The sequence below is a fragment of the Astatotilapia calliptera genome, chromosome 9, assembly GCF_964374335.1.
Source record: "Astatotilapia calliptera chromosome 9, fAstCal68.1, whole genome shotgun sequence".
In the NCBI taxonomy this organism is placed as follows: Eukaryota; Metazoa; Chordata; class Actinopteri; order Cichliformes; family Cichlidae; genus Astatotilapia; species Astatotilapia calliptera.
Window position 1 is genome coordinate 5,211,660 of NC_137430.1, and position 20,475 is coordinate 5,232,134.

Below are 20,475 nucleotides of genomic sequence, written 5' to 3' on the forward strand. Positions count from 1 at the left end.
AATTGCTTCAAATTGTTGTCAATGTGTCAAAAAGGAGAGCGGTACAATCCTTCGTCTTTACAGCCATCTGTAAACTATGGTGGAGGCTGTCATAATTTGAGGCTGCGTTTCAGCTGCCAGTGCCATTGGACAAACTGATGGAAATCTAAATGCAAAAAAGTAAGATGAGATTTTGATTGAGATTTGGAAAGCATCTGGTTGGGAACAGCATTATTTTTTTCATCATGGCTGATCCAAATGAAATGGCAGTGGTGTAAAAGCAGAATTGGATGGAACAACACAGTCTACAGCCATGCATTGGCCTTCACAGAGACCAGAAAAACCACTCTACTCCAGCAAAATCACATGTATAGTAGGCCTTTACTCTGAAAGATAGACTTAAGATTTCTTCCATAGGAGATAATTCACTTCCATGGTAATTACAACACGACACCTTAAACAAATATAGATTTCTGCCAGCTACAAGCAAAGCATCCCAACAATGGCAACAGCTAATAAAACTGATATGTAGCAAAACAGGGTATTAGCTACATCTGGCATCAAATTAATCCACTTTCAGTGGGCATGTGTACTGCTTTTTCTGATATTTGCAGTACTTATTGACCCAGTGGTCTTAGCTAATTATAGGCCAATCTCTAACCATCCTCTCATATCAGAAATTCTTGAAAGAGTAGTTGTCAAACAGCTAACAGATCATCTGCAGAGGAATGGCTTATTTGAAGAGTTTCAGTCAGGTTTCAGAGCTCATCACAGCACAAAAACAGCTTTAGTGAAGATTACAAATGATCTTCTTATGGCCTCTCACATCTGAATTATCTTGCTAGACCTCTGTGCAGCGTTCGATACTGTTGAACATAATATCCTATTCGAGCAGTTGGAGCATGCTGTAGGTATTACAGGTACTGCACTGCAGTGGTTTGCATTAGGGCTGGACCAATCCAATGTCGGTATTGCATGGCTAGCAGTGGCAGTGCAGCAGGCGTGGACTCCCGCCCACTGTCCATCGGCTCCAACTGTGCAGCAAGACCCTCCCCGATCTATGCCTCAGCTGCCTTCCTCCGGGGAGCAGGAACAGGTGCAGGCCCCTGCTGGGCACCAGCTGCTCCCACCCGAGGAGTGAGTACAGGTGCGGAGGTAGGCTGTTCCCTGGTTGTCCTCACCCTGGGGAGCAGCACGGACGATGGACCAGTCTGGACCTCAGCCACTCCCACGCAGTTGGGGAACGCCGGTGGGGTGGCGGCAGTTCTTCCCGCTGACAGTGACACACCACCGCCTGCTCCCTCTGCCTGGTCGCCAGCTCACCCACCATTCAGGCCAGCGCCTCCATTGGTTGGCCCAGTCGTGGTTCCACCATGCTGCCTCCTCTGATCACCAATATGGCTGTAAAGACAGACCCAACCACACCTCAACGCTTATTTTCACAGTTGCTGTTTTACACACATGGCTGCAGCTTTTCAGCTCACAGCTGAACACACCACCCACAACAACAACAGACTGACAGGACACAGTTCACTCTTATATGCAGGGAAGGTGTGATCTAATGCAGCTCAGGTGTGTCAACCTCCCCTGCAGCCGTACCACGAACCACGGCCACCACACAGAGCTAAAGTGGAATGGGCAGATCCTTCATTTGGGACAGATGCCTTTCGTTTTCCTACCTTTGTGACTATCATTTGGGGAGCTGTGGAAAACTTAGAGCAAGTCATCTCCTCCATCTGACAGTGAACTACTGTCAGATGGACCAGACTGTCAGACATGATGATTAGATCTGATTCCGTTCCAGATTTTCATTAAGACATCCATCCATCCATCTTCATCCGCTTTATCCGGGGCCGGGTCGCGGGGGCAGCAGCCTAAGCAGAGAAGCCCAGACCTCCCTCTCCCCAGCCACCTCCTCCAGCTTATCCAGGGGAACACCAAGGTGTTCACAGGGCAGACGAGAGATATAATCTCTCCAGCGTGTCCTGGGTCTTCCCCAGGGCCTCCTCCCGGTGGGACATGCCCAGAACACCAACCCCAGGAGGCACCCAGGAGGCATCCTTGTCAGATGCCCGAACCATCTCAACTGGCTCCTTTCGATGTGGAGGAGCAGCGGCTCTACTCTGAGCCCCTCCCGGATGGCCGAACATCTCACCCTATCTCTAAGGGAGGGGCCAACCACCCTTCAGAGGAAGCTCATTTCTGCCGCTTGTATCCGCGATCTCGTTCTTTCGGTCACTACCCACAGCTCGTGGCCATAGGTGAGGGTAGGGACGTAGATCGACCGGTAAATTGAGAGCTTCACTTTTACACTCAGCTCCCTCTTCACCACGACAGACCGGTGCAGCGTCTGCATCACTGCATCCGCCGCACCAATCAGTCTGTCGATCTCCGACTCCCTTCTCCCATCACTCGCGAACAAGACCCCGAGATACTTGAACTCCTCCACTTGGGGCAGGAACTCATCCCCGACCCGGAGTGGGCACTCCACCCTTTTCCGGCTGAGAACCATGGCCTCAGATTTGGTGGTGCTGATCCTCATTTCCGCTGCTTCACACTCGGCTGCGAACTGTTCCAGTGCGAGCTGGAGACCCTCACCTTATGAAGCCAACAGAACCACATCATCCGCAAAAATCAGAGATGAGATTCTGAGGCCACCGAAGTGAAAACCCTCCGCCACTTGGCTGCGGCTAGAAATCCTGTCCATAAAAATTATGAACAGAACCGGAGACAAAGGGCAGCCCTGGCGAAGCCCATCACCCACCGGGAACGAGTCCGACTTATTGCCGGCAATGCAAACCAAGCTCTTGCAACGGTTGTATAGGGATCGAATGGCCAGTAGCAATGGGCCAGACACCCCATACTCCCACAGCACCTCCCACAGGACACCCCGAGGGACACGGTCGAATGCCTTCTCCAAGTCCACAAAACACATGTAGACTGGTTGGGCAAACTCCCATGCACCCTCGAGTATCCTCGAGAGGATAAGGAGCTGGTCCAGTGTTCCGCGACCAGGACGAAAACCGCATTGTTCCTCCTGTATCCGAGGTTCGACTAGCGGACGAACTCTCCTTTCCAGCACCCTGACATAGACTTTCCCAGGGAGGCTGAGGAGTGTGATCCCCCTGTAGTTGGAACACACCCTCCGGTCCCCCTTCTTAAAGATGGGGACCGCCACCCCGGTCTGCCCGTCCAGAGGTACTGCCCCTGATCTCCACGCAACATTGTCTTTCACTCTGATTGTCTTTCATACTGTAGACCATGTAGAAATTCAATTATCCCTTGGCATGTGTGTTCTCAGTGTGTGCACAAAGTGCTTAAAGGCATATTTTAAAAAAAAAAACTGTGTGAATGAGCCTTGTGCTAGAAAGTGTTTTGAGTGCTCAGAAAGACTAAAAAATGTTACGCAACAACCAGTCCATTTAATGTTTTTTGGAAACTTTATTATTGCATTATTGAACGCAGTGTCAATGCAGAGCAGCTGCTCACATGAACTGAAATTTCTAGGGTTAAAACACACACTACACTGAACTGACTAATCAGTGCTGACTGCAAGCAACTCTCAACCCACTCAATTTAGCAAAGCATCCCAGCTTATTCCAGCCTCCAACTGCAGCTTCAGGTGAAACATTAGTTTGTAAATTTGGCTTGTTCATCCCATTCTGACAAGAGCTATACTGTGATTGAAAAAAATATATACACTACAATTTACCCATGACTGTGACCACTTTTATTGTTTTTTTAATACAATACAATATATTGTCTTGTTTTTTCTCTGTTCGCATGTTTCAGAAACAAATGCCCACTTTCACCTCAAAAAAATGCTTTTACCTCACAGCAAGGAGGTTATAAGTTCGTTCATACTTTCTGTTCTCCCTGTGCTTGTGTGGGATTTCTCCAAACACTCCAGCTTCCTCCCAGTGCTCAAACACATACATAGTGAATTAACTGGTGATCCTAAATTGGTGAGGATGCAAATCTATTTCCATTGGACAGATATTTACAGCAAATTTATAAGACAGATGAAAAAAAAACATGTACTTCAGGTGTCGAAGAAAATTTTTGGCTCATCTGGATATAGAGTCTTCAGCGGGAGATATATTGTGTCAATCATCGACAGTAAGTCACTTCCTCAGTCTTAGTTAACTCATGTTTCCCCGACCTTATAAATAGTACATAACGATTAAAACCAGCAACATTGCCTAATAACTAGACATTAATATGCAAATTTTCCCGACCACTGTGAATAGCCATGAGGACCTTTCATAGAGAATGTGGGAGTGACTATAATTACAGCACTGTAAAATGCTAAGCAATGTACCTTTAGCCCCCCTCCTCAGTTTAGAAATTGACTGACCTCATGACCCACTGTTAGTACTAGTGCTAGCTATTATAGTAATTATATAAAACATGAAGAAACCAATGGCAGAACCAGGCTCAGGGAGAGGCAGCCATCTGCCATGGCCAGTTGGGGTTGATAAAACTGATTTCACTTTCTGATTTCACTTTCAGAGCTTGCAGTCTTGTTACAGTGGAGATCACACTGCATGGGGCAGGATGATTAGATTCTGTTCCAGATTTTCATTAAGCCAATCAGATTCAAAAGTATGTTAAAATGATCTCCAACAATGAAGAGATTCTTTTTCAGTTATGATGAAGTGCTTCACAATCTTATCTAAAAAGATCAACCCTAACCTCACAGTAGTTCACTGCATCACTCAAGGTTAGACCCCACAGTTTGTGATACTGTAGACTATGTTACAAGGCCAGGTCATTTTACATATTTTCAACCTGGAAAGTCTGTTGCTGGTGTCAGTAATTTAACAAAGCCTCTTTAGTCCCTGTATTACCCATGTGAAGATGCAAACATGGGAATAATGCACATATTAATTAAACTAAAAATATCCTACAGTTGTGTTGTAAAAGCTATATGTTTAAGTTTATTATGTTCTATAATTGTTCATAATTATTCTATAAACCGTACACTGACAGCAGGGACACTTATCAAGGCTTCATTTTCAAAAGTCCTAGCAACAGGTTTTCTTCGGATTCTTTGTAGCTCTGATGTGCACATAAGTGTAATCGGTATACCAGGAAATTGTGCACTGACAAAAGTTCCCCTTTGCTTGGAATGCAAAGTCTGATTAAATGCGTTTTTTAAAAACGTGTCAATTTTTTTGAATTAATTAATTGCAACTAACGCATTAAATTCCCACCCCTAATATATACATATTGTATTTAGTATAGATAAGTATTGTTAAAGCTGCAAAGACTTGATGGACATTGGTTTCAGCTAAGACAGATAACTCCCACCACACTCACAACTTACCTGCCAACCTAGTGAAAACACCACACTGTTAGACTTTTCATCGCCACTTTACGGTAACATACTGGCGTCACTGTTGCCAGCGTCATACCGTGACGCCGTGTTAAGGTAGCTTACTGTTCTGCGGGATGATACCGTTTTTTGCTGGAGTGGTATAATACTCTTGGACAAATTATGGTAACGCACCGTAGCCTTTTTTACGGTATCTCACTGGCGACAGTGACGCCAGTGAGATACCGTTATGTCGTAAATTACGTCAACAAAGTAACATCATACTGTGATTAAGAAATTGGTATACTACCGTTTATTCACGGTATGTCACTGTAAGCCCGCTGCATGGTAATAAACTGCAATATATTAACCAGTAACTTACCGTTATCACGCATCATCAGTACCAAAAATATTCATCTCTGCTAGAGGACACCGTGTCCCAACAGGTGGTCATTTACTGTTTAACAGGTCGTAATTTACCGTAATTTCAGTTAACAGTAACATACTGTAAGAGACTGGAGGGTTCCAAAAAAATTGGATGGATGGATGGATAGATAGACACACACACACAAAATATAATTCATGTGCTTTACACCACTTTATTTCAATTCTGATTCTTCCCTGCTGAAATACACATTTCCAAAATCAAAAACTGAAAATAACTGAAAACATATTTTCATTGAGGAAGCACTTGTTTTTACTAAACCATGTAATACATTATTTTCTCAGATGGTTGTACAAACAATAACAATATTATGTCATCTCCATATCATGGCAGACAACATATGCTCAAGGTGTTGGGTTTTCTTATTTATATTTTGTAGGGTCTTAAACCTACAATGTGAAGTGCCTTGGCATTCATTTTGTTGGCACCATACAAATAAACTGAATTGTAATGAATATAACACAGGCGACCGTGGCTCAGGGGGTTGGGAAGTGCATCTGTAACCGGAAGGTCGCCGGTTCAATCCCCGGGCTCTCTGTCCTGGTCGTTGTGTCCTTGGGCAAGACACTTTACCCTGCCGCCTACTGGTGTTGGCCAGAGGGGCCGATGGCGCAATATGGCAGCCTCGCTTCTGTCAGTCTACCCCTGTGGCTACAACCGTAGCTTGCCTCCACCAGTGAATGTGAGAGTGAATTCACAGGGATCAGTGGTATTGTAAAGTGCTTTGGGTGCCTTGAAAAGTGCTATATAAATCCAATCCATTATTATTATAATATCAAGCCCCACACTTCTGCCTTTATATACACTTTGTCCAAAATACTGGCTCACACCACCAAATCATTGCACAAAACAGGGTCCACAAGGAGCGTGTGTGGTGTGAAGGAACTTGACTGACCTGCACTGAACCCTGATCTTGCTTTGTGGACTGAGTTCATTCAGTAAGCCGCTGGAGGAAAGTTGTGACACGAGGGTTAATGTGAACAACCTTTCGCTTCACAGTGGTCCCAGTCTTTCTGCTTGTCCCAACCTTAGAGGTACATTTTGTTCCCTCTTCAGGGTTTATCCTTACAAAAAACCTTGCACACACTGACTCCTGGTATTCCAGGTTCAATACATAGAATTACCAAAGAAGACTGACATTGCATCAGCAAAGGTGTTCTCTTTGTCCAGCTCAACAATTACACGGCCCTCTGCACTCACCATCCAGCAGGTGGCGGTCATTGAACTTTGTCCTTAAATGTATAGGGGAACCATGTTGTCATTATGCAACATAAAATAATTTCAGTACTTGACTTCTTCACACTGTCTAGATAGTCATAAAGCAAATAGCTACATACAGTTAATTATTAATGGCCTTATGTACATAAGTCCGTTTTAACATATTATAATTGTACATAATTGGGAATTATTCTGCACATTAAACACACCTAACAAAGAGTCAGCCCAGTTAAATTACCGGAGATGAATCAACTGTATGGTTATTTTGGAGTTTATAGTTTGTGCTGCTGTTAAACTTGACAGTACTGACTTCAGTATTTCTGCTGTTGGTGTAGCTAGACTACTATGTTGATCAGTAATATGTAATGTGAAATTTGATATTGTTACTTTGCTGGATTCACTGAGACACATGTCCAACAACCTTGGTTTATAAAGGAAATTACAGAAATTTGAGCTAACAAAACAGAGACTGGATACCTGTGTCCACGAAAAGCTGCTGTGCCAAACAGAAATTTTAATATGGTCTAATCAGCTCTATGTCATAAATGACTTCTTGCCAAGCATAATCAGCCTTGGGGTGCTTGGCAGGCTTTTAACATGCAAACTGAACAATATAAATTTGCGTGCACTGAAGCCACAAAATTTAGAAATACACAGTTGCAAAAAGTTCAGTGACCAATTACCTTTGCTAAAGGACATATGCAATGCAAAAAATAAGAGTATTGTCAATAGGGACCAATTCCCAGTTTTTACATGATCAAAATCATTCACAAAAGGCTTCAATAAACAGAAAATGTGTGCCAACAAGAGAACAGTGCACAAAAATGAAAAGATATTTGAGCTCGACGCTTTAATGGGTTTAACATGGTCAGCACTCCGCACCGTACAGGTAGTACAAGCACACCTGAAAACACTGACCAGCTAACAGCTTTAAGCATTTGGGCGCAACCTCGGTAGTTCACCGATTCACCTGTTGCAAACGTCCAAGTTTCTATCAAGTCTCATAAATCCATCGGCAACTATTACCCAACTAGTCTTTTGCGTCTCTGTTAAGTGGTTTCATTTAATTTTGAGATACTCCCGCACGGACGAGCAATTTGGAGTCTAGCAGAGTTATCACGAATAGCATATGATCTTCAGATATAATCCAATCAACCTTGCATTTAACCCCATAGAACATCCAGTTACCTCTGACTACTTTTGCACATGTTAACGGTCTCATCATCACTCTGTGCTGCAGCGAACTGGATCTGTGGCACAGAATAGTTGATGGCCATGTTGTTCTCCTGCTTTGCAGCTTTGTTTGACTCTGAATTGCGGCTTAAACGTGCAAAACTAAGAGAAGCAGATCAATATTTTCTTCTTGTTGTTATTTAATGGTGGTTGGCAACCAGCGAAAGGAACATTAATCACCTCGAGCAATATTTTCTATTTTCTATCCCCATTGTTGACGTGTGCGTCATACGTCACATTGTACGTCAGGTGAAGGTGTGGTGTCGGCTATCGCGCCTGTCGCATTACAAAGCTTTAAAAAAGTAACAATCGCTTTAAAAAAACAACCCAACGCGCTAAACATGAACAAACATAAACACCCGTGTTACATTATCACGTATATCAGGACATCTCTTCTGAACCAAGACGAAGTGGTGCTACAAAGGAATTATTTGTTTAGGAGAGTGTATTTAATAGCAGTCTGGCCTGCAACAAAATGCACCGCTAAAAATACAGTTTCTGCTTGTCCCAGAATTTATTAATTTTGAGAGTGAAGTTGTAGGACTGATGCTGGTTAGTGGTGTAGGTTTCATGGATGTGACACCTTAACTTGTGTAAAATGACGACCAGAGCATATTATTAGGTCAGTTCACTGTAGTTAGGCAGAGGTGTCTTAAAAAGTACCACCTTATACAAACCAAATGAAGGTCCAGTATAAGAAAGAATAAGAAGAGAAAAAAGGAACACCCTGCTAAATGAAGTCATTTTTAAACATTACTCTAAATGTAGACATTAGTTTTTGTTGCTGGCCATACAAAAAACAAGTATACTTCAATTATATTTCCCAAGTATACCTTACCTAGTACGTATACCAGGGGTGGGCAAACTTTTAGATTCGTGGGCCACATTGAGTTCTAACATTTGACAAAGGGGCCGGAACAGGATCAGATAGAGGGCATGCTTTGAAAACATCACCTCATTGGGGGAAAAATACACATCTTGGGATATGGAGAAAACATGTGCTTTAATTTCCAATGAAAATGAAGAAAAGCGTTACAATAAAATCTCTGACTTCGAAATGAGTCTTTAAACACTGAAAATCAAATAAATGAACATTTTTATTTTAAAGCACTGAAGGTTCTGTTCTCCTTCAGGATATCACCATCACTCTCCTTCTGACTCTCTCTTTTTTTTTTTCTCAAAAATGGTAGGAGATGCAGATGTACTTGTCCTGTTCCTTTTGTTCAATTTGTTTCCCCGGTGCCAAAAGTCAACAACGACCAGTGCAAGAACAAAACAATTGCAGCAAGTCAGTCTGTGAAGCGTTATATTTGATCTGCGCGCACTGTTCATTTTAACAACGTGCGTATCACGGAGAGACACACATTTTAATGGGAGCAGTGTTGTTGGTCTCCTTTTTTAGCCAGCGCATCAAAGTCTGGAGTTAGTTTTGTTGTGGCGATTCTCAGGATGGATCTGAGGTGTAGGTCTGTTAACTTGGATCTGTGGCTGGCTTTGTTGATGTTGATGTTCATGACGCTGAATGTCCGTTCACACACGAAGGTAGAGCCGAACAAAGCCAACATCATCTGCGCTTTTCGCCTTAGATTTGGAAACGCGGCATCATTGAGTGAAGCATAGAAGTCATTTAGTTTCAGAGAGCTGAACTTCTCTTTTAAGGCAGGGTCGGACTGAAGGTCGATGAGTTTGAGCTGAAGCTCCTCTGGAGCTGTTTCGGGGGCTTGTAACAGAGGAAAGGCCACCAATTGGAGTGACTTGTCAATTTTATCGAAATCCAAAAACCGACGGCAGAATTCTCCGTGCAGTGCATCCAGTGACTCACTGTATTTCTTTACTTTTGCTCCGGCCTCTTTCAGCGTGGCTAGTGTAGGAAAATGAGTGAATGACTTGTTCAAAATCTGCCTAGAGAATAAAGCCAGCTTGGATTTGAAGGCTTTCACGTTTGTGTGCATGTCATGCACAAACAGCTCCTTCCCCTGCAGTTTCACGTTGAGCTCATTCAAGTGTGAAAATACGTCCGTAGCAAACGCAAAGTCACACATCCAGCTGTTGTTGCTCAGCTCAGGAAATTCATCAGTCTTCCCCTGCCGCTCCAAAAACACGGCAATCTCCTCTTTGAGCTCCCACACTCGTTGAAACACTTCGCCCAAACTCAACCAGCGAACACAGGAGTGATAAAGCAGGTCCTGGTGATCCGCATCAGTTTCCTCCAGGAACGCAATGAACTGACGGTGCTGAAGTTGACGAGTTTCACCACAGGATTCACAACATGATTCAGCTGTAACACCGATTTACATAGAGATTCCTGGTGGAGGATGCAGTGGAGGAAAATGACATCCTGGTCAGGGTTTTCATCTTTCACTTTATTCTGGATTCTCCTGAGCAGGCCAACGTTTTTTCCCGTTAAATTCGGAGATCCATCTGTGGTGACGTTAACAAGCTTACTCCAGGGAAGCTTCATGTTTTCGATGGCAGCAGACACTCGTTCAAACAAGTCCTCTCCCCGTGTTTGTCCTTTCAGAGACTCCATTGTCAAAAACTCCTCCGTTATTTCAAAAGTTTTGTTGATTCCTCGGATAAAAATGAGGAGCTGAGCAGTGTCTTTGACATCGTTGCTTTCATCCAGTGCTAAAGAATAAAAAGTGAATGACTTCGCCTTTTTGTTTAATATGCTGGTGATATCTTCATCTATTAGTTCTACACGGCTAGTCACTGTCCGCCGTGAAAAACTGATTTTCTCAAATTTGTCATTCGTCTCCGGGCACAAAATACAGTGGGGCAAAAAAGTATTTAGTCAGCCACCGATTGTGCAAGTTCCCCCACCTAAAATGATGACAGAGGTCAGTAATTTGCACCAGAGGTACACTTCAACTGTGAGAGACAGAATGTGAAAAAAAAAATCCATGAATCCACATGGTAGGATTTGTAAAGAATTTATTCGTAAATCAGGGTGGAAAATAAGTATTTAGTCAATAACAAAAATACAACTCAATACTTTGTAACATAACCTTCGTTGGCAATAACAGAGGTCAAACGTTTACTATAGGTCTTTACCAGGTTTGCACACACAGTAGCTGGTATTTTGGCTCATTCCTCCATGCAGATCTTCTCGAGAGCAGTGATGTTTTGGGGCTGTCGCCGAGCAGCACGGACTTTCAACTCCCGCCACAGATTTTCTGTGGGGTTGAGGTCTGGAGACTGGCTAGGCCACTCCAGGACTTTCAAATGCTTCTTACGGAGCCACTCCTTTGTTGCCTGGGCGGTGTGTTTTGGATCATTGTCATGTTGGAAGACCCAGCCTCGTTTCATCTTCAAAGTTCTCACTGATGGAAGGAGGTTTTGGCTCAAAATCTCATGATACATGGCCCCATTCATTCTGTCCTTAACACGGATCAGTCGTCCTGTCCCCTTGGCAGAAAAACAGCCCCATAGCATGATGTTTCCACCCCCATGCTTCACAGTAGGTATGGCGTTCTTGGGATGCAACTCAGTATTCCTCTTCCTCCAAACACGACGAGTTGAGTTTATACCAAAAAGTTCTACTTTGGTTTCATCTGACCACATGACATTCTCCCAATCCTCTGCTGTATCATCCATGTGCTCTCTGGCAAACTTCAGACGGGCCTGGACATGCACTGGCTTCAGCAGCGGAACACGTCTGGCACTGCGGGATTTGATTCCCTGCCGTTGTAGTGTGTTACTGATGGTGACCTTTGTTACTTTGGTCCCAGCTCTCTGCAGGTCATTCACCAGGTCCCCCCGTGTGGTTCTGGGATCTTTGCTCACCGTTCTCATGATCATTTTGACCCCACGGGATGAGATCTTGCGTGGAGCCCCAGATCGAGGGAGATTATCAGTGGTCTTGTATGTCTTCCATTTTCTGATGATTGCTCCCACAGTTGATTTTTTCACACCAAGCTGCTTGCCTATTGTAGATTCACTCTTCCCAGTCTGGTGCAGGTCTACAATACTTTTCCTGGTGTCCTTCGAAAGCTCTTTGGTCTTGGCCATGGCGGAGTTTGGAGTCTGACTGTTTGAGGCTGTGGACAGGTGTCTTTTATACAGATGATGAGTTCAAACAGGTGCCATTCATACAGGTAACGAGTGGGGGACAGAAAAGCTTCTTACAGAAGACGTTACAGGTCTGTGAGAGCCAGAGATTTTCCTTGTTTGAGGTGACCAAATACTTATTTTCCACCCTGATTTACGAATAAATTCTTTACAAATCCTACCATGTGGATTCATGGATTTTTTTTTCACATTCTGTCTCTCACAGTTGAAGTGTACCTCTGGTGCAAATTACTGACCTCTGTCATCATTTTAAGTGGGAGAACTTGCACAATCGGTGGCTGACTAAATACTTTTTTGCCCCACTGTATCTGCTGTCTCTACCATACATTCTTTTAAAAACTCGTCCTCAGACAGTGGTTTGCTGGCCTTTGCTATTTTGAATGAAAGCATAAAACTGGCCTTGGTACTTGACTCTTGAATGGCAGTTTGACTTTGCTGAGCCTTCAAATTAGCTGCCAACTTCTCAGCAGCAGCTTCCCGTTCTTTTGTTGAGAGCTTGCTAGCATAATTAGCGTGCTTTGTGGCAAAGTGACGGCTAATATTATACTGTTTAAAAACCGCCACAGTTTCTTGGCATATCAGGCAAACAGCAGATGATCGGTGTTCAGTGAAAAAATATTTAGTTGTCCACTCCTTTTTGAACACTCAACATTCTCTGTCCACTTTCCTTTTCTTGGGTACGCTCATCTTCATAGAGGGTCGGTGGGTCACAGGGTAAAGTGCAAACGTGGAGTAATAGGCCTGCGCTTCACCTCAAGAAAGCCAATATATCTAGAGTGCGCCATCTAGTGAGGAAACATCAGAATTGCAGGGGAAATAAAACATTAACAAGGTTAATTTATTAAATTTTTTTCAAGTTTGGCGGGCCGGATCAAAACGTTTAACGGGCCGCATGTGGCCCCCGGGCCGTAGTTTGCCCATGCCTGACGTATACTAATAATGCTTCCTGGGACTATATTGGCCCCCGTTTTAGTACATAACAGTATTCTTGAAATTAACTTTTAGATGTACTTTTTGTTCACCACACTGTAAACCCCAACAGTCCACCTGACTTATAAAGTTTGTGGATACAACAATTAAAATGCGTCACACAGTTGAAACAACTTAAAACTTTTCTGTTCTCTTAACGATTCAAACAGTTATAATTGTACATGGCTTAGAAGTTAAGAGTAAATACTGCTTTTTTAATTATGATTTTTGAGTAAATGTTTTTTTTTCGAGCTCCGCATTTGTACGTCATGACGTCATGACGTTTTCTCTCTAACCTGAACGACGTTGACAGAAAATTCTGTTCAATATGGCTGCCCTTCTCGAGCGACCGGAGAGCACATTTGGAGAAACTTGTAAGTAAAACGGAACCTTCGTTATGTTTATTTTTTCCGTAAAAAAGCAAGTATATTAATATGTTGCAGCCATTAACTTGTTTTTGAATGCGCCGTTGTGTTAAACAGCACAGACCCAGGTAGTGAATTGTTGTTCGCTGTTGTTCGCGCTCTTTTTCAAACCGATGATATCGTCAGTTTTACAGTTTTAACCGATTAAAACACAGTTTTAATAAGAATTGCACATAAAGAAAGTGTCTTAGTGATATTTTAACGACCCATTGCCAACGCAAGAAAGTTGGCGTTTTTACAACAGCAGCCTCATTGTTCGGCCGGGTTTTTTTCTTCTTCTCATTAGCATCATTCAAAAGTGACTTAGCTAGCAGTGGCAACTTCTATCTTAAGCAGCAGCCTGTAAAAGAAGTAGTTTGTAAGTAGAAGTTCTGTGTAATATTACAAGTATCTCACTGATGTATTATGTACTATTGCATAACAATGTGTCTTTGCAAAGATTTATCCCGCTTGGTTTTTTAAAATAACTGCAGTGTAAATTCATATGTATTCTGTGCTTTTTTTTTTTCTTTTTTTTTTTTCCAACTTAACAGAATTTATACATGGTGAGACAATGTTGATTATATGGTAAAAACTTAAAACTAAAAGAGGGTTACTGTTTACCATGACTAAATGGAATGATGGCCTGTGACTTTGTAACATCTGAAATGCTTACCTATGTTTTGGACTGTTGGATGATCGGCCATAGAATTCAAGACTGCACTCAAAGTAAACAGCAGTAATTGTAAGGTTTTTTTTTTTTTTTACCATGCTAAGTGTTTATTTTGTCATGAAATGTACAGTGTACTTTTGAAATTTTTGAAAGCTGTAATGATGGCTGAGTATATAATTATCACTGACCAGTTCTACGCTGAACTTGACAGACACACACCACGACTTATGGCTCTATACAGACAGAAGGCTGCACGGACTGGCAAGATATCAGAGGCTCTGCGAACCATCCTGAATCATTATGATCTTCAGGTGAATATTGATAATGATAAAATTAACACAAATTAAAAGTTTCACTGATAAAAACTCAATTTTTCCTTGCTTTGAACATCTGTGTTTTATACAGATTACAGCTCTGATCTGGTATGTTACTTTAAAATACTGTGTAGGATTTTTGTCAAATGAGTAAGATACAGACTCTTTGTCATAAGAGACAGAAAGGTTGTGTCTTAAAAGAAATGTCTCCAAAATTATGTAGAGTCACATGTCATGCAGTTTCATAAACATGTATTCTCCCCAAAAGAATGACACCTGAAAACTTTGTGTTCAATGAACTTTTCTTTTCCCTTTTTAGGAGGCGCCTGATATCAACGTGAAACGCACTGCAGTGCTTCGTGCCCTTCCTGTATACCTGCGGGAGGAGGACCCAGAATTCTTTAAGACATGTAATGTAAGTGTATTTTTGCATCACTTAAATTCTGCCAGTGAGATAAAACACCATGGATTTTTTTAAATACAATTTAATACCCTAGCAGCTACCAAATTGTACAAGCAAAATACCCTCTCTTTAGAAAACCCTCACACACACACACAGGGTCAGGAGCAGGGCACAGGCGTATCACAGCACTTCGGCTATGCTGCAGGTGGCCCCAAAAACAAGGCTGAAGTCAAGATTTAGTTTCTTTTTGAGATAAAGTCATAAAATAAAAAATGACGTCTTTTTTTTTTATTTTTTTTTTTAGAAAAATAACAAACATACTAATTATGTAATGCAAGAAGCTAACGCGTTAATGTACATTTTTCAAAAAAGTAGAGTACCCTAACCCGTTACAAAGTAACCCACTACACTGCTGAATTTTTTTGCTAGATTACAGGTCTTGCTTGTCACATTCTCTCAAACCAACCTTACTTATTGATACTGTGTCTATTCCAGGCGGACACATTGGATGAGTCGACCCTCATTGACACTCCAGTTGCCCTTCTCACAGTGGTTACCGACGGCGCTTCCCAGACCAGTCCAGTCCATTTTACTTCCTCAAGCATGGCCATTGTGGTGGAAGGCGACTTGGTGATGCGTGATATTCCCAGATTTGCAGATGCATTTGCCTTATTGTTTGGCTTGATCTATGCTCTGCATTTAGACTACCCCAGGAAGCTCGTTCACACATTTACCTTTGTCCAAAAAATCTTCATGGGGCTTGTTGACGGCAAACCTCTGAAACCCTGCCTACATGCTCTTAAAAATGATTTGTTGCTGAAAGAGTAGTTCTGGAAGGAATATAAGGCAATGTTTGTTAGGACATGCACTCTGTTACTGAGCACTTTGTTTTAAGCACTTTATTTAAAGCACTTTAAGTTTACTACAGACTTTGGGTGGATTTAACTCCATCAGTTTACCTAACTTTGCTCTGGTTATTTGGAAGATGATCATCTTTATTTGTACCCATTTTATAAAATTGTTTTTCATTTCTTTTTCAAACAAAAGTGATTAGTATTTGACTTTTTATTTTGAATTTATGTATTTTGAGAAAGATGCAATTAGGACTGATGTTGTCCTTTGTGATTTTATAAAAAGATACATGTTCTACATTGAATTTATAATGCTCACTTTATGGTGCCAATGTCCATGTTAGTGGTTTTATAAAAACACTAAGTGATGTTTTTACATTTCCATAAAAAATGTTAAATAAACAAAATGTAAAGTAAATGAATTTCTCTAATTTTTTTTACTAGTCTACACTCAAACATTTAATAATAAATTTCTTTTAATTAATAATCATATAATTTGCGTTTAGTTTGTAATATAATTGCATTGTGTTGGATCAAAATAGTAAACTACAAAAAACACAAAAATATTAAAATTAAAGTGTATAGTTTTTAAGTAAAGCTCAATTAATAAAATAAAAATATAATTTAAAATTTTTAAGTTAACAATAAATACAAATTTTGAGTACCCCATACTTAGAAAAGATGAGTTTGTGTACTTAAAACTTTTGAGGTAATCAGTTTCCACAAATGTTTTAAGTTCAGTCAACTGATTCGGGTTTACAGTGCATAATTGTACTAGCATAATGTCATAATGTCTACGAGAGTATAATTAAATATACTCGACTCTATCACAATACTAACCTTACAAGTATACTATTAATTAATAGTATTACTAATGTTTCACATTGTTTGACTAAACAAATACATTTATTAATATATGAGGTTCCATTCAGCTCAAGGAATTAAATTTTAGTGTGGCTGCAACTTACTCCTTAAGTTAAAAATTGTGCTGTATATCGTAGTTTATATGTTATACTACTTTCACAGTGAATCACATTTTATAGTAATACACTCTGAGTGAGGATTTAAGTAATTACTCTTAGATCTACAATAGAAAACAACAGAAATCCGGATGGTGTAATAGTATAATCTCAGTAACATCACCAATTGTTACATTTGCTATATTTTACAGCTGTTTCCATGAGTACGGTGAGTTACCGTAAAAATAATGTAATCTCATGGAATTTTCCCACAAATACATGCAAATTACAGTATTAAACTGCTAACATCCTTTAGAGTTTTTTACTGTTGATTTTGCAGTACTAAGCTATGGAAATTACTGCAAAGGCTAACAGTGCAGGATTCCTATGGATTGTTGTCAGGTCTGACAGATGCCATAGAAGGCAGATGAAGAGGAAACACAAATGCGTGAATGTCAGTCTGTCATACTAGTAAGACTCAAGAAACACCTGCACAAGCATCCTCTGAGTATGTTTCTCATGAATGCAAGATCCATGGCCCAGAAAATGTACTATATGGAATTATTAATTGCTGAAAGTCACTACACCTGAGTCTGCTGAGTCATCAATAACCTGGCTCCAGCAGCAGATTCCACATGTAACAGTATAGATAGCAGGTCACACAATCCACCACAGGGACAGAAACATAGACTCTGGAAAGAGCAGCGAGGGGTTATTTGCATCTATTTGCATAATGATGTATAATAATAGTATAATAATGAAATAAACATATAAAATAACATAATCTTAAACAACCACTGCACTCTTAACCTCAAGTTTCTCTAAGTTAGATGTTCATCCTTTTTCTTTGAATAGAGCTTAACGTATTTATCACTGCTGTTTGTATCACACCTGAAGCTAATGTTAGCATAACTCTTGAGCTTTGCTTTCTTTCTCTTCACGAACATCTCAGCATAGAGATAGCCTAACTCAGGCTATCTCTATGCTGAGATGTTCGCCTATGGTGTGGGACAAAGTTCTGTTTTGAAGCCTTTATTGATTCTGTTATATCTGCTTCCTCTTCAGCACATTTGACCACTTTTAAAGACATCTCTTATCACTGCTATTCAAACAATATCCAGTTACATATCTCTTTAAAGCCCCAAGAGGTTTCTAAACTACAGGTCTTGCATAGTTGCATAGACACAAAATCGAATAACTAACAGTTTTCTTTAGATTAATGAAGAGAAAACCTCTGTGCCCCTGACAGAAGGTAATTGAAACTCTAGGTCCCCTTGCCATATTTACTAAATCTTGTATCGGGAACCTTGGGGTAACTTTTGACTAAACCTTTCTCTTTTCTCAATCTTGTTTTTTTGTTTTTTTAACTTAATGAATATAACCGCATACTTGAATATCAAGTGAGGCGTGTGCTCAAGTTCGTCAACACAAGGAAGACCCCCTGGTCCTCACAGGATTCCTGGGAAGGTGCTAAAAGTGTGTGCAGATCAGCTGTCACATGACTTCACCATTGACAAAGACTACAAACTCACAATTCTCTGAATCTTTTGCTCCTAGTTACAATATATGTAACAAGAGGGCAGTTTGCTGGGATGTTTGACCCTTAGACTGTAACAGCTTTGTTTTGCTTGTTTATATCTTACTCTTTGAGCCTCTCACTTTATTGTCATCTTCCAGATGTTATACCTTTTGCCTCTGTTTAACACCAAGATATAAATTATACCCTCTGCTGATTTTTGTCCCCTCCCGTCCTCTTGTGTACCAATATAAATGTCATGCAGTTTCAACGATTCATAGTTGTTGAGTTTGACGTTTATTTGGGATTAGTAGAATCTATAGTTTTTTACTGATCAATAGTTACTGCTTAGTCACTTGCACTACTTAGAAACCTGCTGACACATCAGTATAAAAGAATATGTGGGACCAGCTGTAGACATGATAACTGGGGCATGGTATCCATCACAGCCACCTCTTAGCTCAGTTCCTGAAAAACGAGTGCTTGCATAGATACACATGTGAAAAGCTTTCTGTTTGTATAAGGCAGAGTGGGGTTTCTTCCCCTTCTAGGTATTACCCTGCTTGATTGGATGAAGCAGAGCGCCGAGAGGCTGGGACCACCAGTGAAGGGAGAGTTAAGTCTAAGCCACATCTCCTCCCCACCAGTTTTAACCAATCAGATAGATGCACATTCTCATACTAAACTTTGTGAACTGATAGGTTGGGTTAGTCTCTTTTGGAAAGTTGGCTGCAGTTTTTGGAACAGAAGAGATCCATATATGCTCATTTTTGATTCTTCAGTGCCTAAATAACATTTCTGAACAAGGATAGAATTTCTCTTGTCATCTCTTGAGTGGATAAAAGAATGTGCAGACAGCTTACCTTCCAAGACCCACTCCCTGGACTGGTGGACCCCTTGTGTACCAGAATACTTTCTAAACACATCATAACAGCAGACCTTGAAATACAGGACTCAGAGTAATTTCTTAACTATTTTCTTAAACTCCTGTCAGTGGCAGGCCCTCATCCCACCTTTTCTTTCATTCCTGTACCTAAAATCAGCCACTGACAATTCCAGTATACCTGCCACATTTGTCACCTTGCACACCAATATTGCTACAACTGCATACCATTTCTGCCAGTGCTTAGGGTGCAAGTACTTACTGCAGTATTCTCCTGAATGACAGATATGACCACTCAGACAAAACTTCCCCATCAGTGCTTGGAGAACAGGAGAAGAAGTCAAAACCAGAAGCAAGTTTTTAAAGGCTGTGTTTCAAATCCAGTGAAACCTGGCCTTCATATTTCCTCCACTCACTCACTCAGAGTCAGTTACCCTCAAGGGTAACCATATGCTGGATCCACTGCTGTTTTCCCTCAACACCCATGGTAACAGTAATCCATAGTAATCTAGCCCACCTATGTAATATCATCAAGTTTAATGATGACACCATGGTTGTTATTCTCATCTCAGACACACAAGTCTGCATACAGCTATAAGATCTTTAAATTGTCAGTTTGGAGTTCAGCAAACATATCTGCCACTTTTTTTTTTTTTACAAGGGAGGTCTGACCAAAAAGGCATCGAATTACATAGAAAGACACATTAGATTATCTTAATGACCACATCACCCTATTAAAGCACTTCGCTCTCGCTCTGCAGGCCTACTTGTTGTTCCTAGAGTAATTAAAAGTAGAATGGGAGGCAGAGCCTTCAGTTTTCAGGCGCCTCTTCTGTGGAACCAGCTTCCAGTTTGGATTTCAGAGACAGACACTATCTCTAATTTGAAGATTAGGCTTCAAACTTTCCTTTTTGCTAAAGCATATAGTTAGGGCTGGATCAGGTGACCCTGAATCCTCCCTTAGTTATGCTGCAATAGGTGTAGGCTTCCAGGGTATTCCCATGATGCATTGAGCATTTCTTTTTCAGTCACCTTTCTCACTCACTATGTGTTAATAGACCTCTCTGCATTGAATCATACTTGTTATTAATCTCTCTCTCTTCCACAGCATGTCTTTATCCTGTCTTCCTTCTCTCACCCCAACCGGTCGCAGCAGATGGCCCCGCCCCTCCCTGAGCCTGGTTCTGCCGGAGGTTTCTTCCTGTCAAAAGGGAGTTTTTCCTTGCCACTGTCGCCAAAG

The 20,475-nt window shown here is 41.3% G+C and overlaps 1 protein-coding gene and 1 pseudogene across 2 annotated transcripts; one reads left to right on the forward strand and one right to left on the reverse strand.

Moving 5' to 3' along the window:
- Window positions 1-9,559: 9,559 nt before the first annotated feature.
- Window positions 9,560-11,008, reverse strand: LOC113028875 (general transcription factor II-I repeat domain-containing protein 2A-like; annotated as a pseudogene).
- Window positions 11,009-13,519: 2,511 nt separating this feature from the next.
- On the forward strand, window positions 13,520-16,295 carry LOC113029168 (uncharacterized). Of its 2 annotated transcripts, XM_080305867.1 has the most exons (5): window positions 13,520-13,606; window positions 14,346-14,381; window positions 14,521-14,620; window positions 14,943-15,038; window positions 15,522-16,295. In XM_080305867.1, the coding sequence occupies exons 3-5, from the start codon at window positions 14,537-14,539 to the stop codon at window positions 15,852-15,854; spliced, it is 513 nt and encodes a 170-aa protein (XP_080161993.1). In that variant the 5' UTR covers window positions 13,520-13,606; window positions 14,346-14,381; window positions 14,521-14,536; the 3' UTR covers window positions 15,855-16,295. The 2 variants fall into 2 exon arrangements, with proteins under 2 accessions (XP_080161993.1, XP_026035640.1); XM_026179855.2 differs by lacking the exon at window positions 14,346-14,381 and having other exon boundaries at window positions 13,525-13,606.
- Window positions 16,296-20,475: the final 4,180 nt, after the last annotated feature.

Coding starts and splice junctions, on each gene's coding strand:
- LOC113029168 (XM_080305867.1), top strand. CDS start 14,537: ATGGCTCTATACAGACAGAAGGCTGCACGGACTGGCAAGATATCAGAG. Junction 14,621..14,942: donor TGAATCATTATGATCTTCAG/GTGAATATTGAT, acceptor TTCCCTTTTTAG/GAGGCGCCTGATATCAACGT. Junction 15,039..15,521: donor AATTCTTTAAGACATGTAAT/GTAAGTGTATTT, acceptor TGTCTATTCCAG/GCGGACACATTGGATGAGTC.